This window comes from Chelonoidis abingdonii, chromosome 1 (genome assembly GCF_003597395.2).
Source record: "Chelonoidis abingdonii isolate Lonesome George chromosome 1, CheloAbing_2.0, whole genome shotgun sequence".
In the NCBI taxonomy this organism is placed as follows: Eukaryota; Metazoa; Chordata; order Testudines; family Testudinidae; genus Chelonoidis; species Chelonoidis abingdonii.
In genome coordinates, this window is record NC_133769.1 from 26852972 (window position 1) to 26879014 (window position 26043).

The window sequence follows — 26043 nt, forward strand, 5'->3', positions numbered from 1 at the left end:
TCTGGATATTCCTGATATCCCTATAAATGTCCAGTCCCTTTTTGAATCTTAAGCGTTTGGCCTCAATGACTTCCTGTGGCAACAGGTTCCGCAGGTTAATGATATGTTTTGTGAAAAAATATTTCCTTTGATCAATTTTGAATTTCCCACCTTGCCATTTAATTGAATATTATGAGCCAGGGAAAACAGAAGTTCCCAATCTACCTTCTCTAGACGATACATTATTTTACATACTTTTATCGTGTCCCCTTTTAATTATCTTCTTTCTAAAACAAACAATCCCAATCTTTTCAATCTCTCTTCCTGTTAGAGTTTTTTCCATGCCCTTGATCATTCTCATCACCCTTCTCTGCATCCACTCTCGTTCTGCAATATCCTTTTTGAGATGAGGTGACCAGTGCTGCACACAGTATTCTAGGTGAAGCCACACCTTGCAGGTATAAAATGGCATAATATTTTCAGTATTACTCTCCATCCCATTTCTTATTCACCTTACCATTTTGTTAGCTTTTCTGACTGCAATTACATATTGAGTAGAGGTTTTCATTGAGCTGTCTACACTGATGTCCAGGTCCCTTTCTTGAGTTTATACAGTTGATTTGAACCCTGTATGGTGAAAGGGCAGTTTAACTTTTCCTCTCCAATGTGCTTTGTTTTGCAGTTATCAGTATTAGATTCTGGTGTCACGTTAGATTCGGTGTTATGTTTCCCATTTGCATAGCTTGTTTAGGGGCAGGTCTTCACTCAGCAGGTAGTGATCGATCTATTGGGGGTTGATTTATTGCATCTAGCGTAGACACGATAAAATCGATCCCCGATTGTGCTCCCCATCGACTCCGGAACTCCAGCTTGCGAGAGGCGGAAGCGGAGTCGACGGGGAAGCAGCAGTGGTCGACTCGCCACTGTCCTCATGGCCAGGTAAGCCAACCTAAGATACACCAACTTCAGCTACATTATTCGCGTAGCGGAAGTTGCGTATCTTAGGTCCACCCCCGCTAGTGCAGACCTGGGCTGTGTCTCTGAAATTCTTCACAGTCGTCCCTGGCCATGACCAACCTACATAACTTTGTGTCGTCTGTAAATGTTGTTACCTCACCACTCACTTCTCCCCCTCTCCCTTTTCCAGACCATTAATAAATATATTAAGCAACAGTGGGATGTTGTAAAAAGCCATGAGGTGCCCTACTGCTAACTTTTTGCCATGATGAAAATACTATTCTTTGCTTTCTGTCTCCTAGCCAGTTTTGATCCATGACAATACTTTGCCTCTCCCCCCACGACTAATTAGCTTGTGTGGGAGTTTATGAAAGGTCTTTTGAAAAGCACTCACATAACCTATTTAAACGTTTTACTTTATTATTTTAAATACACTTATTTTAGTGGGTGAATTTGTGGGTTATGAAAGTGAAAGACCAAGGGCTTGATCCTCATTCACGCTGGTTTCATACCAGTGTAACTCCATTCTCTTCACGGGAGGTACACCTGATGTGCACTGCTATCAGTAAGCTCAGAATCAAAGGGTAGAACTATAGCCGAGCATAATGTAGTGCAGGCGCTGCACAAATTTCACTTGCACAGTTGTGCATGAATATCACCATAATCATCTACCCCTGTTTCTTGGCTTCTCTAAACCACAGTTTGTACTCATGCTCAGTTGTCTCAAACTGTGTTGTGTGCGTTATGTATTGTATGTCTACAGGAACTAGGATGACACTAGCAAGGTTATGTCCATCTGAGACTTATTCTGGATCTAATCCCATATGCCCAAAAGTGAACCAGCGTAGACCCTCTGCCCCATGCCTTGGTTTTGAAAGCCACTACCAGACCTATATGTCTGTATAATACAGTACTTGGATAGTTAAACACTAGCTGGTGACAGATTTGAAAAAAATTACAGTTCTAGTGTAAAATCTCTTTTTTTATGATTAGTAGTTTCTCATGAAGACAGACTAGGAAGATGAAAATGTTGTGCAGGAGGACCAGCCTGCCCAACCAATCTTTAAGGGTTTGGCCCAAAACAAGTCTCTGAGACTATTCCACAGCCTTTAACAACAGAGTCTGCAACACAGATGGGAGCCAAATCAACCAATGAGCCAGATGTCATCACTTGGAAAAAAATATATTCCACAGTTTTTATCTAGCGTCTGCAGCTGCCAGGCAGGCCCCATGTGTTACTACATTCACTGAGCTGATAGTAGGAAGCCACAGGAGAAAAAGATTAAGAGCAGGAGGCCGTGACTAATCAGTGATAAAATAGCATCCAGGTATCATATTGGCAGCCTAATGGATGTAAATACTGCAGATGAAACAGCGTCCTTGCTATAGTGGGCCATGTTTTGAGAACAGGGCTCTTTACCAGAGGTGTCACTATAGGCAATTAAAATTACTGGGGCAATTTTGAGACACATGACAGCTTTCTCATGCAAACCAGGAATGATAATAGTTTAAAAGGGTCAAGGAGGAGCTTCAGCTTCATCTCTGTAAAGTTTGAAATATTTTAAAAAATTAAAACAGTTTCAAACTCTGCAAAACCAGAAAGCTATCCATATGAACATCTGGAATTAAAAATGGCTTGGTACTAATGTGAAGATACTCCCTGGGCGTTACAATAGCTTTTCTGTGTGATAGGAGAAGTAATTATAAGTGTAACTTGTATATAAGTTTTACTATGATATGTTTACTTCAGACATTATGCTCCGTGATTAACTACATAAGATTCCAAAAATCTGATATGACCCTTCAGGACACAGAACTAAGTGTTCTCCTCTGTCACATGGTTCACGGAGTAGCAAATGCACACAAATACCAGCCAAACATGAGTGTAACAGACAAAAAAGGCAGCTGTTACATTGCACGCTGCCCCCTCCAAGATGCCAGCAATCTTGCTAAAGCCCCTGCACACACAATACAACTTGTAGGGTTCTTTGCGGCAGTGAATGGGCTGAAAAAAGTGGTGTAAGGGAATGCTGACTCTGTGCAATATGATCCCGTAGAAATCACCCATAAATGATGGGGCAAATTGTTGCATTACTTATTCCTGACCCTACAGAATTAACCCCCACTCCAATTTCTTCACCCCTTATAGATGGAGGTAGTGTACAGCAGCAAGCGGGCAGACAATGGCTCCGTGGCCATGCTGTCAGGATGTACAGGGTCCAGAACAGCATGTGAAGGAAGCTTTCTGCATATTTGAGGCATAGATTCTTTATGGATTCTCTGGTTTTGTACAATTTCAAGGCCATGCCTCCTGCCTGTTCCATCTAGAACCTGCTGCTAAGCCATCCTTCCAGAGGGGTGAATGGATCACATTTTCTAGGCTGCTATTCCCTTGCATATATTAACTTATCTCCTTCTGAGTTTATTTTCAAGGAAGGGAAGGATTTTGCCAAGAGTTTTCAAAAAGAGTAATTTCTGCTTGAGCATGCTGCATTTTCTCTCTAAGATGCACCTTAATAATGTATTGGTTGCAGTAAAAACAAGAATGGTTCATACCCTCTCTCGCTTTATTTCTGTAACAATACAGGGGACACAATGCTAATATACATACATTTTCTGAGAATAGTATTTACTATTGACCTGATATTTGTGGTGTCCAGAGGGACAGTTCTTGCTTCCCTTTTGCCGGGCCCATTGAAGTAAAGAGATTTCCCATCACTGAGTGTTCCACAGCCTGTTCCAACCTGACCTCCAGTTATCTTGTACCAGAGAGAGCTCAGCTTCCTCTCAAACCTGTCGAACATCTCACTGTGATTAGGTACATTAGACACACAGGTTCCATGTGCGGCTTCAGAAGAAAAAAATACATAGGAGATGCTTTGTTGAAATAGTGCTGAACAGTAAAAGTCAGATGCAGTAAATTGGCAAATGGTATTATTATTTCCACATATTAGACTCTTATGAGACAGCTCCATGATGAAATGATTGCACCACCATTTAATCCTCTTTACAAACACCCTTTGTAGTCAGAAAAAGCCTCCTTCCCCTAACCTCCCTTCTCAGAGTAGCAGGATGTTTAATTAATACAGTCAATGTTGCAACATTTTACGTTATCAAACACAGTTTTTGCAAACAGAAAAAGGTGTTATCTTATTGCTTCTGTTTAAGTGCAAAACATGTTAGTTTGTTGCTTTGCTGCTATAGAGGTTGAGAAAAGTTGTATATGCAACTGGTTGTGTCAATCACAGTTTTTTTTTTCCTTTATAAAAACACTTGAAACCACAAGTGAACAGAATTATCCACAGAAGGTCTGTCAGAACATATGTTCGTTCCTGGTCACATGCCATCTCAAGGCCAGGGGACTGAAAACAGAAGGAATTCTTTTGAAGACTGGCCAAAAAAATTCAAAGCAGACTTTTTAGTTTATAATATTTTCTCCAGTATTCTCTTTTATCTCTCTCTCTCTCTCCCCATTTATATGGATGGCAAAATTCAAAGGTCGTAATGGTCAGAAAACATCACTGGTGTATGTGCTTTTGTAATGTTCCATTTTGCCAGTGTTGGATTTACTAGCTCATGAAATGTGCTTTTATGGAATTAAAAAACAAAAAAAGATTCTCACTCCAGAGTTGTGAAATTTATGACATCATGTTTTCCCTCTATAGCAGAGAATATAATGAGATGATACATTTTAAACATTAGTTCATCACAAACAAGCTTACAGCAGTCACATATAAATAATGTAGCCGTACCTGTATAGCCCAAGTCACAGAAACAGACTCCAGAGACACAGTCCCCATGACCACTGCAGTAATTGGGACAAGGCTCTGAGATGTAAACCCCATCTAAGCCAAAAGAGGGCACATTCTTGTGAGAACTGCTCTCCTGGATCCAGCGGAATCTAGTCTTACTGTGAAGAAATGATAACCAAAGGCACAGCATTACTGCTGATTGCTTTAATATCCCTTTGTATTTCATCTACTATCTCATGCTGAAAACTAAAAGAAGCTTTGCTAGAATAGCCTTTATAAATGAGATACAAACATGTGCTTGGACAACACTGACCATTTTCTTTACATCATTATATTTTTGTGAAATTTCCTTATGGATTTTCCTTCCAGACAGTTTCCTTTATGTATTATGACCTCCTTTATTTCTCTGGCAGCACAATGCCCAGTCTGGAGCACTGTGCCTGACGTGGCTTATCAGTAGGCTGGAGTGAACTGAATAGATGCACTCTTTGTGATTTGTCTCCTTTTAGTTCTGCAAATAGCTTTAGACACTGCTGTGCAGGTAGTTAAGTTTTGAAATTCCTAAAACCCATTTGTTACAGTGCTTAATAAAAGAATCTAGTATTGACAAGGATGCAGAATGTAACTGATGGTACAGTGTATTTATGTGTAAAATGCTTAAAGAAATGAAGATTCAGTTATTACAAGAATTAGTTAGTATCTGCAAATAATTGTAGGTAACGAATCTTAAAGTACTTTGTGCACCTAAACAGAATAATAAGTGTCTTAGTCCTAGATCATATTATGGCCAAAAAACGATTCCTTAAAAACAATGGGCCAAATCCTCAATCAGTGAAAATTTGCACACTTCCATTAACTTCCGTGGACCTATATTAATTTCACCAGCTCAGGGTCTGGCCCATTTCTCAAGAAATTTGTCAATGAAAAAGGTGTCTATATAGAAAAATAAATTTTCTTTTAATCCTTATAATAATGATCAATTTATAGGAGGATGACATCTGGGAATTTACCTTGTCAGTGGTTTTATAGCTGCTAGTTAAAGGATCAGGAAGGTTTCCAGATTGGTTTGTCACCTGTCTGATGCTGGACCCAGGTAATTCTAACATCCAAAATGTGCTCATCATGTAAACCAATACAAAGTTCCTGACTCACCTATAGGATTGGAAGTTGGCTTGGAAAGGACAGGTAAGCTGTGAGTAATGTCCACAGGGATCAGAGGTTAACTGATTTACCCAAGGTCACACAGAAAGTCTGTGGCAGAGCTAGGAACTGAATCAAGATCTCGTTTCCCACTTCAGTGCATGAACAACATACCCATCCTTTTTACCCTTTCTAATGTATCTATTTTTTTCCTACTATCCTTGACCATGGTATCTGAGCGAGGAACAAGGGATATATTTTAATTTAATTGTCAGCTCTCAATCATATTCCACCAACTAACCACACAGCATATTCCAGAAATAACCCCAGAAGCACGAATTCCCAAATGGTACAAAACCAATGCAATGTTGACACTTTAGGAACCACATAATACTGTCCTATCCGTAATGCTAATCTGCTGAATTTAAGACACTAGTGGTAACTTTTTTCTTTCAGTTGTGCTGTTTTTTTTCTGATCATACTACTAAACATAATTCCAAACAGATTGCTGCTACTGATTCTGTACTGCTTGTTTTGGGTAAATCAATTCAGTTAGTGTCAGATTCGTGTGGCTTGGCACCTGCTTTTCTTGGCTAGTTACTGAAAAAACTTGTTACGATACACACTGATAATTCAACTCCTCACAGTAACGACACAGACTCCCTCTGTTACATGACATGCCATATACAGTAAATCTTTGCAGTGGGAGAAGCATAAGGAGTGACTGGCAGTCTGACAAGGCAAAAAACTGCAGATAGCAATAGTATGGCTGCATTGAGAGAGAGACAAGAGAGCAGATGATCTCAATCGGTGGGTGGTATATGGACAGACAGGTGTATAATTGCATGGTAGCTTTGGAGAGAAACAGGAGGGATATTTCTATGTGGAGAACTAGGGGTATGCCAGACTTCAGAGTTTTTATCTGAGGATGTGGGAAGGCTGGAAATGGAAATGAGAAAATTCAAATAAGTTCAAGTAGGATTCAGACAAGGCTCTCTCTTTTGGGGCTTGTTAGAATCTTTCCAAACCTTTGAGGTTTTCTCATTTATATAGATCACTCATCAAGTTTATGTGTGGGTAGTGTGACTGATGGGAGCTACTGAAAAATCTAAGAGCACTGATTTTCACCTGCATTTGCAATGGACTATAACGTAGACGTAAAGCCATCTGATAAAGTTACCTCTTTTGTTTTGGGGTTTTCTGGCTGTGAATACAATTTGACTGATTGGCACTACTCCATAGCAGAGTCTTTATAACGTTTATCATTATCCGATGACAGGACACATTACATAGCAGCTCAAATACCCTTCTGTTTTTTCGTCATCCAGTAGCAACTGTTTGCAAGACTAATCCTGTTGAGACAGCTTATTTGAGTCCTATGACCTATCACTCTCTTGCTGGTGTTGCTGATCTAATTGATAAGCATTAAGAAAGGTAGCTTTATTATAAAAAGATTTATGTCAAATTAAAATGTGATTTTTTTTATTATTGTTGCCTGTTGCCTTGTAGTTTAATTTTATAGACTATTCTGACACCTTTAAAATGAAAAGCTTTTCCCTGTTTCGTATGAGAAAGGAATATATTCCTTCTGGACCAGGTAGTTTGGTTTGTAATTTGCTAAATCTTAATAGTATTGGCTCAAAGTACAGAAGTCAAATTCACATGTACAGTAGAACCTCAGTTACAAACACCAGAGTTACAACTGATGAGTCAACCACACACCTCATTGGAACCGGAAGTACACAATCAGGCAGCAGAGACACTCCCCCCACGTCCCCAAAAAGCGAATACTGTACAGTACTGTGTTAAATGTAAACTGCTAAAAAATAAAGGGAATGTTTTAAAAAAAGATTTGACAAGGTAAGAAAACTCTTTCTGTGCTCGTATCATTTACCTTATGATGATTAAAAGCAGCATTTTTCTTCTGCATAGTAAAGTTTCAAAGCTGTATTAAATCAATGTTGGGTTGTAAACTTTGAAAGAACAACAATAACATTTTGTTCACATTTACAAACATTTCAGAGTTATGAACAACCTCCATTCCCGAGGTGTTCATAACTCTGAGGTTCTACTGGATAATATAATGCACAGAATTAAAGACCTACAGTACCTGGCTGCAAGAGATCTTGGAATGATGATAGTAATTCTTGTCCACTCCTCAAAGTCTCCTGTGTAATACATGGATGGCTCACTCAGCTCCCGGGAACTTCCTTCACATCCTTTGATTCCAGGAGATGCAGGATAACAGCCCTCTTTCACAAGTGACCAGAACAGGCCAGCATCATGGGAATACTGAAGGAGAACTGGAGCAGAACTACTGTCCTGATTAGTGCAACCGATGTTCAGCTGTAAGAAATATGATAAAAGCAGAGTAGAGTTGATGAGGTGCAGAGACCTGCAGTTTTGTTTTTGATTATCAGCTGCACCTAACCTGTAATTTTAAAATTTGTGAGGCTGAGTTCCTATGAAATATGGAAACCCAAAGACAATCAGAGACCATTATGTTTTGGGATCTATTTGGCATTCCTCAATAAAAATCCTTGCTGCATCTTTGTTGAGGTTGCTGGGCACATAAAATGTGATGCTTCAAAGAGGATTTTATGCACATAAAACATATTAGGTGTAACACTGTACTTGTATTTCTGCAGTAAAGGACACAGACCCCAACTACTATTGAACAAGTATTCTGTTGTTTGTGTTCTAGTCCTCTCTTCATAAATGAAAGCAAAGGTGCACAGAAGTCCTTAAACAAGTTGTAGCACTGAGTCAGGCTGAAGAGTATTATGGAGAAGAATATTACATATACTATGATGATGAAGGCAGTACAACAATATTGCCAATCCCAAATGTTCAAAAATCATGAGTGAGGCTCCAAAAAATTAGGAGATTGGTTTAAAAATCATAATATTTTTACATAAACACGTGACTCCAGTTGACGGAGTTGAAAGAACACCAGCAAATATCATGAGATTTGCAACCAAATTGCAAGAATTGGTATAAGAACCTGTACAGAATAGAAAAGAATGCACACTGAAATTCACTGTATCCTTCATAAAAGGCCCTATTCTGGATCTCTTATTCAAATGAATCATCTCAGGCCTGATTGTCCATGACCCTTGTGCAAGTGGATAGGTGGGAAAGGTGCAAGGAACCTTCCTTATCCTATGCAAGAGGCTAAGATAGTCATTATCTCTGTGCATAGCTGGCCACAGAGAGGGGAATATACTGTGAGATAATGCAGCCTGCACATTTCACCTGCACTCCTGGAATCACTAGGAAGATCTGTGTCCCCTAAGACATAATCTCTCCCAACGTTCCAAATGCAACCCAATGCTTAGGGATGTGGCCACATACCACAATTTAGTCCATTGATTCCAGTTGGATTATGTATGTGAGCAAGAGGTGCAGGATTAGTCCCCAATATATACGCAGCTTGATTAAATTCAAACAGTGCCACCAGCTCACATGAAATAAGAACGTACATTAGACAAACTTCAACTACCACTTTCAGTTTTCAAATTATTACAAGTATAACATTAGAAAAACTGGCATTAGCTTTCATTATTGACCCGTAGAAATTCTACATTACTATGACATATTTGTAAAACAATGCCAAAACATTTATGACAAATTATAATAAATATGACTGTGCTTGGGTTTACTAGGAAAAATTATCCCCTACACCAGTACTAACAATGGAAACGCCACAAGTTCTCCAGGCGCCTCAGTTACAAAGAACACTCCCTTGTTTTACGAAGTACCTCCTCTGTAAAGCCTGTGCAATACATTGGCAATGGGGATGTTGGGGAACTAATGGAGAGGAATTTCATTCTGGAGGTCAATCAGGGATAGGAAGGAAGGTGTTGTATGAATCTCACCTGTTCTTCCAAAATTATAAGTGGAGGGCAGAAGCCCTCTAGAACATGCCAGTGATGGAGCAAAAGGCCCTTTTGCAACAAATGAGTTCTCAAGAAGAGGAGTTCCTAGCTATAGCTAGTTAAATTATTCATCGCAAGAAAAAAATTCTGTGAAATTTTGCCATTTTTAACATATAGAAAAGTCCTATAAAATTTAACAGGGATAACATTAATAAGGTCCTGTAGAAATTACTCTAGGGCCTACAAAACAGAAAATGCCATCCCTTCTGTAGATTTGTGAACCATCCCATATAGAATTCTATATAAGGGATATTGTTCTCTATTATATTCTATATGCTCATGCAATAAGGGAATTATGCCAAATAAGATGTTTCATTATCTCACCAATTCTATCCCGACCATTCATAGGTGATGGCAAATGGAGAGAATAGGTATCTAATTTTTGTTAGAGCAAGAAATATTAAATCCAAAAAGAAAAAGAGGTTGAATTATGCTAAACAGAAATCATTCAACTATTTCACAAGGATGTATAATTATTAAGCATGGGGGGAAGACGTACAGTTTTACCTATAATATCAATAACTTTTGGACTGCAAGTGATACAGACAGTTAAAATCACTGTCTCTATTTCCCTTACAACAAAAAGAGCATGAGTAACTTCTATGGTTAATTTTAATACTGTGTAAAACACAACATTTAGGACCTGATTTAGGAAAGCACTTAAACATATAATTAAAGTTACGAATGACGATAGAACATAAGCAGGTTGAAGTTAATCACCTGCTTAAGTGGATTCCTGAACAGAGAGAGACTTAAACACATGCTCAAGTACCGCCCTAACTTGAGACCCTAAATCTATATACACAAAAAAGAAAGAGTTATCATTGCTTCAATAGATACTTTTTTTGTTTTGTTACTGTGCTAAAAGTTTCAAGAATGGAAAGCATTTTAAAAAATGTCTGCTTTTACACTATACATCATGCTTGGATTCCTGCTGAGTATAACACCTACAGAATGATGATTTTGTCACTTGAGTAGAAAAAGTGTCAAAATGTGATTAGCATATATTTCTGGTGAAATAGTATTTACATAGTTAAGTGTTTTTTGTTTTGCAACACAGTCTTAGGCACAACACAATGAACACTGATTTATGTAATGTACTGTAGTCCTCAGCTGGTATAGTATTTTATCAGCATAACTTCTAAATGGAATAAGATTATTTTACAAATTCCCTCATTCTAGCCAACTTCCTATTTATATAGGGGGACCAGATGTCCCGATTTTATAGGGACAGTCCTGATATTTGCGGCTTTTTCTTATATAGGGTCCTATTCCCCCCATCCCCTGTCACGACTTCTCACACTTGCTCTCTGGTCAGCCTATATTTATATAACTGTGGGAATTATATTGAAAAGCTGCCTGTAAACATCCGATCTCTTTAATAATTCTGTTTGTAAATTATTCAGTATCTGTATCCACCAATTATGTAAGGACCATGTATTTGTGGCTAGCTAATTAAAATTGCATTGCAACCGACCACCAGAATTCACCAACGGGATTTCATTATAAACTCAATAAAATTTTGATTAGGGTTCAGAAACAACAGCTTGTTAAAGAAAATACGCTTCCTTTTGAATTTATATTCTGATGTATTGTCACAGCAAAGAAAATTTTGTAAGCCCTTTAAAGAAGAGAATGCTAATTGGAGCCTATATTCACTGCCACAATAAAAGTTAATTATTTGAAAAATCCATATTGGAGTATAGAATAGCTTGTAAATTCTTAAATACTTTCAAGTATAAAAAAATGTACTCATGCCACATGGAAGCTTTGTAGTCACTGGGTCCCAAATGGGATACAGTCTCTCTCCACACCCCACATCCCATTGCAATAGCATTTCCTGATACTGAGTTGAATATAATGACACTTCAGAGGCTTATTAAAAATATAACATGTTTTTAAAATTTATTTTGGTGAAACAAAGCTTTCCTGTTCTATGGTTGTTATCCTTTTCTTTCAGAAAGCAGGGTCTTAGTTAATAGAGAATGGCAACATATTTATGTCCTCTGCATCTTTTACACAGACAGAAATGGGAAGGATGTTTTACAACCTTTAATCTCACAAGTAGTTCTTACTCATATGAGCAGTCCTGTTAAGATCACTATGATTGGTTGGGTGAGTAAGAAATATTTACATGAGAAAGGGTTGCAGGATAAATGCTCTACACCTCAACCTGAACTGGAGAGATCTGAAATAAAAGAATACCTTGAACTGCAGGACATATCCAGGTTTCAGTGTTAAATCCCGAGTCACAGCAAATCGATCTCCATCTGATTTACCAAATATCATTGCTGATGGAGTGGCAGAACAGAAACTTTCATTTTTGGTCATCCCTTCATTAGCCAACATCAGCCACACACTGAGCTGGTTCATGGGGTAATCAAATGCTGGCTTCTCATAAAAATTCTGGCAGAAATGAAAGAGACATCAAACATCACCACTACGCAATGAAGAAACTTTCAAACACTCTTTTCTATCTCGAACGGGGAGTTACACATGTCAATCACTTAGCACCAGGATTAAGTGCTCCACATCTATTATGATTAGGGTGATACAAATGCCTAGACAGACAAGGATATACCTACAAACACTTCAGTTTTCTTTAAAAGCAGTCAGCAAATTCAAAGAAAACTCTATTAAAGCTCCTGCTTCCTTAAGGTACCTATTTACCAGCATTGCTTATTACCTGTGGTAATGTTGGGTTAATGACAGGAATGATCTGCTTCTGCTTTTCTGACAAAATGATGATATCATCAATGGCCCACTGATCATAGCCTTCCCCCGAAAATACTGGCTGCCACCAGCGAAATCTAGTACAAGGAGTCTTTGCAGCAGCAGGAAGCTCAAGATAGACAAATCTAAAAGACAAGATTTTAGCAGAACTATATAGAACACCTCAGATCTTAAAGAGACATATCAAACACTGTAGAACAGAGAGTGGAGGCCAGAAAAGGTAAAATCTGTTTTACAGGTGGAAATCCTTAGAAATCTTCCAAATCCTTGGAAATCAGCTCCTGATCTGTAAAATGAGGATAATGATACATCCTTTGTCTGTCTTGCCTAGCACACTGAGGCCTTGATCTCAGAAGGGCTTGTAAGAAGCTACTGTAATAAAAACAATAAATAACAATAATCTAGAAAGCTATCACTGAAAGCAGGACTCTGTTTCACAAAATTCTCCATAGCAATATCAGAAGACGATTCCAGCAAATTAGGCGTTCTCTTTTTGGTGAGATCCTTAGGCCAAGTAGCTTTCTGATAAGTCTAGGAACAAGAATAACAGTATCACAAAGAGTTATTTTATGTCCTACTTGAATAAACTTAATTCAGTACCATTGACTTGGACATATTAGAAGTATGTCTTATGTGTAAACAGAGACTATTTTAGTCCAAACAATGTCATTCTTTGAACTAATTAATTAGGATACACATTTTGGCTGGTTCTTCATTGAATACAACAGGATTTTCAAATGTTCTGTGTTTACACATATTAAAGGAATGACTCCTGTGTTGTGAGTTATTTTTAACACATTGATTGCAATCTAAATTAGAAATACTAAGTTTTAATGGTCTCTCTTTTGATAGCTCAGGAAATCCTCCCATACATTACCCACTGTGTGTGTTCTGTAATTTGTTGTGTCTCTTTTATTAGTAAGCCCCTAACTTCTATGGTGATAGCAGGTATAAATGTCAGTAAAATAAGTAATAAAAAAATAATACTTGATGTCATGTGACCTAAATAGGGTAATCAGAGTAAAGTACTGATATAAATGGCATTTCATCTATTCTTCTATATTAACTATTTGTAACATTACAGGCAGAGCTGATTGTGATGCCTATAGTTAAGGTTGCCCTGCATTTTCCATTATAAGACCCAATTTTCAGGTGTATATAACTTTGCTAAACTTTAACCATTCAGACTGAAATTTTCCATGCTGGGTGATTCCCTCAAACTGAACATTTTAGGGAAAATTTCAGCAAAAATGGTTCAGACATTTCTGAGAATGAGGTTAGGGAAATACATTTTTGCATATATTAAATATCTTTATAACTATTTCAATGAGCAGCTCGAGCACCTCCATGCTTTGGAGCAGGAACCTGAAATTTTCAACAAGCCAGAGAAGCCAAGAATCAGAGGGATGTTTGAAAATCCAGCTAAATTTTGCTGACTTATAACACTTTGAAAGTCAGCATTCAAATGTGCTCAGTAGAGGTTTGCAAGAGGCTGGCAGCTAAATTCTCTGTACATTCCCTCTGCACTGAGTATGTGCCAACCAGGCTTTCCTTGAAACTGTTCCTCCTGCCTGCTCTGAGCTGCTGTGGCACCAGAAACAAGATCTGACAATGGTGAGATTCAGTGCTCCCTTTAGTGTTGCCCAGGAAGCATGGAGAAGAAGGAAGAAGCAACCTGACATGAATGTAAAGGTTCAGGGGGTGGTGGACAGGGACAGAATGAGGATGGGAGACTGGAGCAGAGAGAGATAGGAGCAGGAGGTGACTGGGTCAGAAGGTGACAGATGGGATGGAGGAGACAATACAGGGGGGGAAGTGCATGTAACTACTAGAGCACATTCCCCTCCAGAGCTTAAAACCTGAGCAGCTGGGTGGGAAATGGAAATCCCTTCTCATGCAAAATTTTGCATTTTTAAAAAATATTTTTACCCTGAATCATGACATAAAGTCAAAATGGTGACATTTTTCATGGGAATTTTTGGCTTCCTTGTTGCCCACTTTGATTGCTCTTGTTTTCACTGTAGTGAAATTGACAAAAGCCTCCCTGCCAAGCTGCTGGAGTGGCAGACAAACCAGGGTGGTCAGCTACTCTCCAGCTCCATAGCCAAAGAAGCAGAGTGCATGAAGCACTCACCCTTTCCACCTCTTACCACCGTCTCTCGGAGCCGTATCCTTCTGGAAGGTTTTGATAAGAGCCTTCCAGGCAGGCAGCTGGGGAGCTGTCATTTTGACATTTTCTATGGAAAATGAAAAATTTTCCAACAGAAATTTTCAATTTTGCAAAAAGGGCATTTTTCATGGGAAAATGATTCTGACAAAAAATTCTTGATCAGTTCCAGTCCTAAATTACTTAGGTCCTTTTGAAAATTTTACCCTCAGTTCTTCTGTTCCTCAGTTTCCCACCTGTAAAAATGGAATAATTGTATTTACCTACCTCACCAAGGGTGTTGTGAAGCTAAATACATTAAAGCCTGTGAAGAGTTATTATGGTAATAGAAGCCACATAAATACCTAAGATAGATAGATGAATTAAAGCAACCTTAATTCTGGCATTTCCTAATTTTGGAGTGTTTAACTTTGCATCCTTAATGTTCTTTTAATGTACTTTTTTACATGTAATATCAATACATATTCATCAGAGCTGAAACCAGAAATAAAAGGAAACAACAAATTTCTGCACCTCATTTTAGGCAAGTTCTATATTTTCCTGGTAATTTTGTATATCTATTAGTGATTTGGTCATGTTGCACATTGTATTGACTAACTGGACACTTTAATTTTTCATTATAATTTTTCTTTAAGGTCCAGCTTTATTAGATTTTCTCCATTCCTAGTCATAGTACTTTACTACTGAAGCCTGGAAGAGTTTCTTTGTAATGGATTTTAAGCATTATGCCTTGCAATGTTTTTGTTTTGCCTTTTAATAAACAAAGAGAGAGATTTTTTTTAGAAGTCTGATATGATACGGCTTTAGTTTGAACCAATGCCTTACCTAGGTTTGCTGAAGTCAGAGAAGTACATTTCTGCTAGTAGGTGCCAATTGATACCTCCATTGTTGCTGTACTGCAAAAGCACACCTTCCTCTCTGTTGTCTGGTTTATTGCATGAAGAGCTCTCCCCACCTATCTGAATGTAAAACTGGATGAAATCTGCCCAGGTGGTGTCCAAATCCCAGCTCACCAACTGCCTTTTTCCATCCTGTAGTACAGAGGCATATGAGAAAAAAATAAATGTACTCAGATTGTTAATCATCACACTAAGACACTCTTACCGAAAATGTCTAAATGTCAAACAGAGTTGTATATGGAAAATTATGTACAATATATTGCAATGCAAAGGAGTTCCATTTTGTACAAGTGTGATTCTCTCCTTTCTCTCAGGGTTTAAGACACAGTCCCTACTTTGGCTATTCTTTACACTGTAATCACTTTGACTGTATCACAACTTCTATCCTGCACACCTTTTTATCATCACAAACCCAGCATTCCATGTTTTTTTAAAATTATTTATCTAGCACTAGGCATGCAAGGCCTTAAACAAACATTTGTAAATTTTGAAAATGACCCTCTTCTGTGCTCCTCCCCATGGTTTCTGGTGTCTTGCACCCTCAAGGGAGCCAGGAGGCAACAGACCCTGTATACCCTGAACTGTTTAGGGCCAGATTTTCAAGAGTCCAGCACTGAGCAACTGCCATTGTTACACATATGGAACTGCACTAAGGTGTTTTGAAAACCTGGCCCTTATTACCTAATTTTCCCAGTCAAATGTTGTACTATCACTTTTTCTGAGGGCTAGACCCTGAAAATTGTTTAGCACTGTGTGATGGAGTATACAAACTCCGCACTGGACAATGAAGGGTTAAGGAGCTGCTCTGGGCTCAGGTAACTCCACCCCCCCATCTGCAAGACATGCAAAGTTTGGAGGAGGAGCTTAAAAGGGTAGCAGAGCAGGTCACTTGTTGGTAGACCAGAAGAGAGAAAGGCCCTCAGCTCCTGAGGAAAGGGCTGACTGAAGGCAGGAGTGTCTCAGATGACCACTCCATGAAGGCCTCTCCCTGAGGGAAGGGTGGCCTAGATTTTGAAGCACTCTAAGCGGAAATCATTCCCCTCCATTTCCTATTAACTTAGTTTATTTGCATTAATTCCCTTTGCTTTTTGTTCATGGACTACCTCAGAAGAAGACTGATTTTAAACTGACCTGGCTGGAAGGCCAAGTTATAGGAAGAGGCTGGTCATCATAGAGGCCGTGTGGCCATCATCAGCAGACAGAAGGGAAAGAGCTGCTATGCAACATCCAGTCACCAGGCAGCACCAGCAGTGAATGACCACCTTCGCTCACTGTCAATTCCCATGGACTTTAAAGGGATGCAAGGGTGCTTAACATATTTCAGGGTCTGGGCTGGCACACACTAATACCCTATCATAGTATCCTTGTTGATTTCCTGCATTTTCCTTCCATATTGCATCTTAAAAAAAAACCTAGGACCATTTTTGTCCAGGATCTACTTTCACAGAACAGCACTGACTAAATACTTGTCTCATTCACTCTCTTTTTCACCTACCCATGAAATATCTTCTTTCTTCTGGGTTGTTTCCATGGTCTAAAACATTCTTACCAGGGATGCATACGTTCACCTCATACTCACAAACTTTCTCGCATTTACAGTATTCAACATAGCCATAGCCATCTGACCCTCTCCACTATTGTTTTTCATTCATTTTCCTCCATGCAAGCCTAATGTTTTAAAAGAATCTGAATTGAAGGCTTCACATTTTTCTGAGGCACCCAGCTACCTGATCATCATCATCATCATGGCAGCTATCAAGGATCCAGTGATCAGAGTAACAGAGTCAAATTCCAGATCCTCCTCTACACTTTAGAATCAGTATGTTTGATACCTCTGCTTCCTATTACCTCCTTATGAAGACAATCCATGATAGCATTCACTGAAATGGATAAAGTCGACTTTTGCAATGGGGTAAAAGAGAGGCATTTTATTTTCCGTTCTCACGCAAGTATGTTTCACTCACACCTACGGATATGTTCTACTCCCAGTTCACTGGTATAGATCAGGGGTTGCTCATTTCAAGTCAGTGGAATTATTCTGTGAAATCACTGTGAGAGCCAAATCCTGAGCATAAAGTGGTTTGACTACATGCAAAATGTCACCATCTCCCAAGGATGTGGCCTTCCTTTATCTGCTCATTATATTCAAAAGCAGCACTACATGCTCTTCAGCCATTTCACCCAGTATGGACAAAACCAGCCCAGCACGTCATGCTCTCAAACTTTCCATTGAAGTTAAAGAGGTGGACATGACATCCTGACCAGACCAGACACTGTTCACAGGCTGTCCCTGAATTTCCTGGATTTGCAGGATTGAGCCAGATCTGGGAACTTCACTACATGACTTCTGGTGTGATGCTATCAACCATGATTACTCTGGCTGGCACAATGATCCTTATTAGACTATGTATGTTTGATGATGAATTACTCTGGATTTATGCCAGCAGAAAGCAGACCTGGCCTGGTAGTATTTAGAAGTCTGTTTTGCTATCTGTATCTTTGAGTATCAGCAAAGGAGACTTACTATCTTTCTCTACATTGAACTATTGAAGTGATCATTGTCTGCCTTGTTATCAACTTAGGGGAGGGCAGAATCAAGTTCAACAATGGTTTTATAGAGTAGTGTATTTCCACTCTGAATACATGACTCCTCTTTAATAGGGAGGGCCCTACCTGCAACAGAACCAGTGCAATACTGTTGTGCTGGGATGGGAGCAGGAGTTGTAGGGTCCTACTCCCAAAGCACCCCTCTGTGCAGCAAGGATTTGAGGGTGAGACCAGTGGCTTTGACACTATGTAGGTCCACCAAACTTCCCCGTCTATGGAGGTGACTTATGCACATAATAGGGGCCATACTGGCTCAGACCAATGGTCCATCTAGCCCTGTATCCTGTCTTCTAACAGTGGCCAATGCCAGATGTTTCAAGGGAATAAACAAAACCAACAATCATTGAGTGATCTATCCCCTGTTGGTGACTCCCAGCCTCTGGCAATCAGAGGCTCAGGACACCCAGAGCAAGGGTTGTATCTCTGACCATCTTGGCTAATAGCTATTCATGGACTATGCTCCAGATACTTATCTAGTTCTCTTTTGAACCCTACTATAGTTTTCATTTTCACAACATCCCCTGGCAATGAGTTCTACAGGTTGACTGTGCACTGTGTGAAGAAGCCCTTCCTTTTGTTTTAAACCTGCTGCCTATTAATTTCCTTGGGTGACCCCTGGTTTTTGTGTTATGTGAAGGAGTAAATAATACTTCCTTATTCACTTTCTCCACACCAGTCATGTTTCTGTAGATCTCTATCATATCCTCACTTAGTCATCTCTTTTCCAAGCTGACAAATCCCGGTCTTTTTAATCTCCCCTCGTACAGTAGCTGTTCCATACCCTTTTCTGTACCTTTTCCAATTCTAATATATCTTTTTCGAGATGGGGTGAACAGAATTGCACTCAGTATTTAAGGTGTGGGCATACCACGGATTTGTATAGTGGCACCACGATATTTTCTGTCTTATTATCTATCCCTTTCCTAATGGTTCCTAACATTGTGTTAGCTTTTTTGACTGCTGCTGCATATTGAACAGATATTTTCATAGAACTATCCACAGTGACTCCAAGATCTCTTTCTTGCTGGTAACAGCTAATTTAGACCCCATTATTTTATATGTATAGTTGGGATTATGTTTTCCAGTGTGCGTTACTTTGCATTTATCAACGTTTATCAACACTTTGCATTCTGCATGGAGGCTACTCCAGCATGATGCTGGACTATCAGCCATGGAGTGGCTTCATGGCTGCCCCATGGTGTGAAGGGTGGATTTTTTCGCCCCTAGCTTCCAAGGCAATTTCAAGAGCTTGGCCAATGTAGTAAAGATGTGCATTGGGGGAGGATTTGGTGCTACTGTAATTATGTGCTATAAGATATGGAGGGATTTCTAATGTGTCTCAGTCATGTTGATGGAAATGAAGATACTTGAAGAGCAGAATTACGGGTCCAGAGGTACACAGGGAAACCGAAATAGAGACCTAGAGAGGAAATGGGGCTGGACTGGGGGAAGGATAATGGAGAAACTACAAGGAATTATCAGAAAAGAACAAAAATCTTAGAGGAAGATTTAGAGAAGCAAACAGGAGATGAAGTTGAGCTCATCACCTGATATCAGGCTCAAGAACTGACCAGTCCTGCACTGCCATACTTTACTATAGGTAAGATGGTGACAGGAAAAACCATCACCCAAGAGTATCTGTGCAGGTGGAGAGAGAACACTGATTTCACCATTTCTGTGCTCTAAAAATAGCTGTAACTTGGCATATTTTGGCAGTAAGAATCACTGACTTTATGCACCTGAATAAACTTTACTGAGAGCTGTAACCTGATGTATCGACTGCTCAAGAGTTAGAAGGGAGGTGATTAAAGAAAGTCCTTTTCAGGAGCAGAGAATCTTCAATAGGTTTCAACTGAAATAAGTACCAAAACTCCCAGCATTTCTCCCTAGGGATTTGCCTTCACCAAAGAATTCAGCCAGGAGGGAAGAAAGCTGAGCTCAATTTGGGTTAATTGCTCTTTATAAAAAGAGTGTTACAGGAGTCACTGTCTCACTGGGTTGGAGAAAGCATGGAACCAGATCCATCAAGACAAGGCTCTGGCTGTCAAGAGTCTTTTGTTTTTTGGATTATGGCTACAAAATGGATCAACCCTCTGAACCTGAATGTAGGGATTGTTTGTTCCACCCTCAACATCCTATTAACTGATCTGCCACAACAACAATGAAGTTGAACTCTGGGTTCCAGAGTAGACTGAACAAACATAAGACTTAGGGACACAGTGGAGCAGAGTAGTGGGCACTCATGTTATCTTTAATTTTCTACAGAATCATGGATTCTCCTCCATTTCCAAGTACAAAGTAGCATTAAAAATAGGAAGCTTGGTTGAGTTTATAAAGATGGTTAAGATGTTTCAAACCACATTTATAATTTTGAAATTTTTATCATGCCTTCCCCTCTGATTGTCTTCAGACTTCCAGTCCCGATGATAGGCAACTGATGTGATCTAACTGAACATAAGTGACAAGGGTTCAGTTTGGGGTTTAAACCGTCAGCTACACTTTACAAGCAAATAGTGAGATGGATTTAAACTTTTCCTTCAGTTCATGGAAAAATCAGAACACACAAATGTCTACAGCATTCTAGCCCAAACCTTGCTGCATCCTTCCATTTTGTTTTGGAATTATATGCATAATATTATACATCTAGTTCCATATATCAGAGAGGTATCCATTTTAGTCTGGATCTGTAAAAGCAGCAAAGAATCCTGCGGCACCTTATAGATTAACAGACGTTTTGGAGCATGAGCTTTCGTGGGTGAATATCCACTTCATCAGATGCATGTCTATAAGGTGCCACAGGATTAGTTGCTGCTTTTCTAGTTCCATAGTTAGACTGTACAATACACTGTATATGCGGTATATCAAAGTATCAGTCCCTTTACATGTCTAGACCAATAATCTTTTGTAAATTGATTTATGAACCAAATTAAGTTCTTGAAATTCTGCAGCCAATTGCAGATTTTATTGGTTTAAAACTTTTTTTAATATGCAGAAAATCACTTGAGCCTCACAACATTAAATTAAAACCCAATGGTACTGTTTCACTTTGAGTTATATAAGCTTTTCTGACATAATATGGGGCCCTCGGATGAGGAAAGTCTACCTGGAATGAGAAGGTGGTGGGGTAAGATGATTGCAACAGCAACTCTGCTGTGGGGTCCAAACCTGGCTAGCATGGTACCAAAAATGGGTAACACTAGCCAGAGAGGGAGCATGGCCAGGGTGCAGGGAAGGGCTGATATTCCCCTGGGAGCCTCCATGGCAACTTCCTTCAGTGACTGAGCTGGAATTGAAAGCTGTCCTGATCAAGCTGAACCTTTGAAGGGGGAAGACATGTAAACACACAATCTTCTGAGGGTACCAGTCCTGGATAACTCAGGGTCTGTGTGCAATGTACTTCATCCCCTGAACTAGCAGCAGTGAATCAAGCTTCATGTGAAGAACTTACTATTTCAGATAGGTTTGCTGTATTTCTCATACATATAACAAAAAATCCATTCCACCAACAGAATAATCAGCTACAGGATTAGGTTAATTAAAACAGGCCTCCAGTTTTGCAAAGTCACAAAGGAAATGCAGGGCTCTAATTGAAAGAGTACTGTGATGCAAACATGCCTACAACAGATTAAAATAAGATATAAAAGATAAACCAGGACTCAGCAGAACAAAGCCAAAATTAATCCTGAAATGAGGGACTGATAATGGCAGTAAATATTAGAAGTTCAAATACAAAGTGGCTATTTGAACAAATACAAAGAAATAGCAACACATGTGTACGTGCTCCGAAAACAACACACAAATGTCAGCCAATGATTACAAATAATTTATTATAACATCTATCACCATGGCAGCGAGGTGCATTGAACACAGAACATCTAAACACAAATTAAATAAGCCACCTTCAATTATGGCACTCAGACTGCTGCTACTGAAAAAATAAATGCTAACCTAACCCTTAGAGATCAGTAGAAAGAAGCCAAGAATTTCTAAATGAGATTTTCACTCTTCCTAAGCAGAAATAAGAAGAAAAATAATAAAAGAGGACCCCAGATCATAGCAGGCTAATTCTAATTTAGCAAATTACTTTGAGAAACTTGGCTTGAGAAAATGAGCCAGAAGGAGGAACATCTAATAGAGAAAACAATTACATCAAAAATCCAATTATCACAATTAGCTAGTTAGACTGATTGGTCTATTATGAAACCCAGTACAGCATTGCATTTCCAGGAGAGTTGGCTGTATACATATACGTAGATGCTGGAATTGGGAGTACTGGGGGTGTTGCCACACCCTCTGGCTTGAAGTGGTTTCCATTATATACAGGATTTACACTTTGGTTCAAAGGCTCTCAGCACCCCCACTATAAAAATTGTTCCAGCACCCTTGCATATATATATCGAAGTTCTGAAAATTATTTGATGGGATAGATTTTGTAAATGAGATAAACGACGTACAATTACACAGCTTAACATTTTAGCTTATTCCTCTGGGGGTCTGATCCAACTTCTATTGACTGCAGTGACAGTTGGATCAGGCTTGTAAAAGGAAACTACATAACTATGTGTATAGTTTTCCTTTCTGTAATGAAAATCAGATATTACAACCAGGGTAATGTAAGAAAAAAAGTAAATCTGTGACCACAAAGCCGTTCTCCTAATCTTAAATGTGGTTATAAAAGTATCTTTTTGCTTTCATCTGATTATATATTATTGATCTGCACATTTCCTAACTTTCTCTTTGTTTCATGTTATTTTTATGTGTGAGCCAACTGATTCATGCAAAGTATCTCATAAGAGCTAACCAGGCATTTTACAGAAAGCTGGAGGAGTAACATATCTGTATTTTCACCAGTTCCAGTTCTTTGACTTCACAAAAAGTTGAATGCTTTGAGGGTGTAGGGAAAGAACTAGCCTCTGAGAGAAAGACTACTGCCCTTTCTTAAGAAAAAGAATTAAAGAATAGTCACTAATGGGAGTTGTAAGTTACTTGAAAGAAAATACAGTATATATACAAATCCTATTATAAACAATAGCAGATTAATATGCAAATTTCTTAGGTACATCACTGATCCTTTACTTCCTCCCATTACACATGGTATTTCTTAGGTGAACAATCAACTTCTGCATTCCTATCCTTTTTGTCTGTAAAACGACTAACTTGGCTTTGTTCTGCACACTATCCATATTTTTGTCTGTTTTGCATTTATGTACTGCATGTCATCTAGTCTTGTCACTCTTCCTAAAACACACACACCAATCTCCTTTGTTGCCATACACGACATTAGGTTCCACTTAAAAGATATACGTAAAGTCTTTCTAATTTATCCAACTCTTGGCCTTACCTTGGTGAAATAGAGGGATGATCCAGAAGAAATGACTCCACATCCTTGTTCAGGTTTTACAATTTCTCCCCCAATAACTTCCTGCCATTCAGTCTTCAAACCATTTGGGTTCTCAAAATCAGACATTACAGTTGAAGGGAGAGAAGTCTCAGGGTGACATTCAGTGCCCTGGTATCCTGGATCACACCTGGAGAGAAGCATAAAGACACCAGGCTCCTAAAGATATATATATATATATTCTACTTGATGTTATCTACAATTACTTTAAAGCAATGCAGCAGCCCTTCTAAGTTAGGTGTGAAATAATCAGACTCTCTGGAATCACAAGTTCAGGTCCTGGCATGGTCAGTTCAGCCCTTCTGAAACAGATACACAGAAACTACTATGTAGGTACATGTTTCCAATGAGACAAAAAATGTAATGGCTATTCTCTTCACAGGGGTACTACGTGCCAAATTTCCAAACAGGCCTGCACAGTTCTGCACATCTTCTGACCTGTGTATTGCACAATCCCTGATTTGCATGGGCACACTCCTACACACGAGTGTGCAAACTGGAGAGAGTATTAGCAAACTGGAATTAGAGCATATACAAGTTGGCCACACACAGAAGGGACCATGAACTGTTAAAAATCTGTCCTTACAAAAAGTTTCATGGGATATTTAAGAACAGGGGCTTGTCCTAGTGACCATGATCAAAACTTCCCCTCTACTTACAGTTACATAGTGTTGCTGTCTTTGAAAGTCTCTGAAATGATGGCTACATTTTAGTAGTTAGTTATACCTGCATTTATATAGTCAAAACACTCTGTGATCTTTTGCGATGGAAGGTAAATGAATGATATTATGGGGAGAGAAAGTCAATGGCATTTGGGTGACTGACTTCCATTTGTGACTTGGAAAATCTCTCCTGTAACGCCCTATCTTGTGTGGACATGTACCACAGCTCAACTCTGTGTCTTAGATTCTAGAATAACAACAGCTATCAGAAGTTTTCCTCCTGCTCACATGGCAGGGGCATTTGCTTTTGGTGTAGATGGATCTTAGTTGTATCCCTGCTGTCCCTGTAAAGTTCTGGCCATGGTGTGGAGCACATTGATTACTTTGCAGTGTCCAAGAGGTCTTGAAATTTGTTAGTTTACTATACTTTTCTATATTTTTCCAATGCGAATAAACATTAATTGGTTATGTTTTCTCTATATCCACAACCTCTATATTTTTTAAAAATACCATCATATCTTTTTCTCTCTCTAGTTATTTAAAAACATGCCAGTCACTGTGGTATCTAGATGATCTTGAGGCCAGTAGGCACTAGCCAAGTCCCTGGTATAAATCACTGAAGCCTAAAGTGTGATACTGGCTGCCAAACAGTACCCACGCAGGGGTCCACTCTGACAACATGGGATCAGCTGGTCACAGCAGTGTCCTGGTCATATTTCCTATGCCTGGGACAGGATGGTGATGTGGGAGTAGATGCAGTTATGATGGCCATACCCCACTGAAGGATCTCTCCACAGCCTGGATCCACCAGGTATATGGCTGCTTTGCTTTTGGGGACTGGAGCAACTGTTAGCTTTTGTTCTGGCTATAATGGTTTAACCAACACATTATTTCATTTATTTATTTAGATGTTAAATGATTGAAAGATACGTCTCCAAAGCTCTAGGTGCCCTAATATCCTTATAACACAATATGTAAAATCCCAGCAGCATTCAGAGTCACCATTTCCGGAGGAACTGGCAAACATGCAATACCTGCATAAGCCATGGTCGCACCAGCCATGTCCATTACACATATTTGGACATTGCTGTCCAATGTAGATGTTGTCTAAAGCCCATTCATCTTGGACTGTGTAGTAGCACTGACTCCAACGGAAACGTGTAGCACTGGACCTTAAAATTAATAACAAAATTGTTTTATTTGTAATGCTTTACACAACTCTCTGCAAGAGGCTAGAATGCAACAAAGCAGAAATACAGAATAAACTAGTTCTACAGTTCTATTTGTAAGAGATTTACACAAGTGATGATAGATTTTGATAAACTAATTTTCTAGACAGATGCACCTTTATGTGCAGGAGAAAATGAGGGACAATCCAATTATTCATGACATTTCTGAGGAATGTTACAGAGGTGCTTCAAACGCTTTATGCTTAACAGAAACATGACGTTTAAAACTTCATGTAGAGGAGCAAACTTCTGATCAGTGGCTTTCTGTGAGGATGATAAGACATAAAGCTAGAAAAGAATGGCTGGAGATTGAATTTAAGAGATTTTACATGTCAAGCTTGTGAGTTAATAAGTTGTACCTCGCCTGGTAACACTGCCTGCCGGGTACTGTATTATTTAAAACAAGTCATTTTAGAAAACAATTTTTTTGTATGTTATGTCCATTCACTAACAGTTGTGTCATTTTTACTGAATGCAAGTTTCACTTTGTTGAGACAATATTACAAGAATTTATGATCTGGTTATTGACATTTTAATCAGTTTTTAGAGGCAGATATGTTTTACATAATCAATTTTTGCTTT

General features: G+C 39.0%; 2 protein-coding genes across 2 annotated transcripts in view; one reads left to right on the plus strand and one right to left on the minus strand.

The window, feature by feature from the left end:
* PMPCB (peptidase, mitochondrial processing subunit beta) overlaps window positions 1-25345 on the plus strand; it is a 267948-nt gene extending 242603 nt beyond the window's left edge. Inside the window, exon 14 of the transcript XR_012655654.1 lies at window positions 25333-25345. The gene's annotated coding sequence lies outside the window, so the exon portion shown is untranslated. The remainder of the gene's footprint in view (window positions 1-25332) is intronic.
* Window positions 1-26043, minus strand: part of RELN (reelin) — a 468247-nt gene that overhangs the window by 93102 nt on the left and 349102 nt on the right. Inside the window, exons 23-30 of the mRNA XM_032796143.2 lie at window positions 25267-25404; window positions 23514-23700; window positions 15492-15697; window positions 12453-12624; window positions 11972-12172; window positions 7939-8174; window positions 4689-4846; window positions 3577-3784 (exon numbers count right to left, since the gene is read on the minus strand). Coding sequence (XP_032652034.1) covers window positions 3577-3784; window positions 4689-4846; window positions 7939-8174; window positions 11972-12172; window positions 12453-12624; window positions 15492-15697; window positions 23514-23700; window positions 25267-25404 — 1506 coding nt within the window. The remainder of the gene's footprint in view (window positions 1-3576; window positions 3785-4688; window positions 4847-7938; window positions 8175-11971; window positions 12173-12452; window positions 12625-15491; window positions 15698-23513; window positions 23701-25266; window positions 25405-26043) is intronic.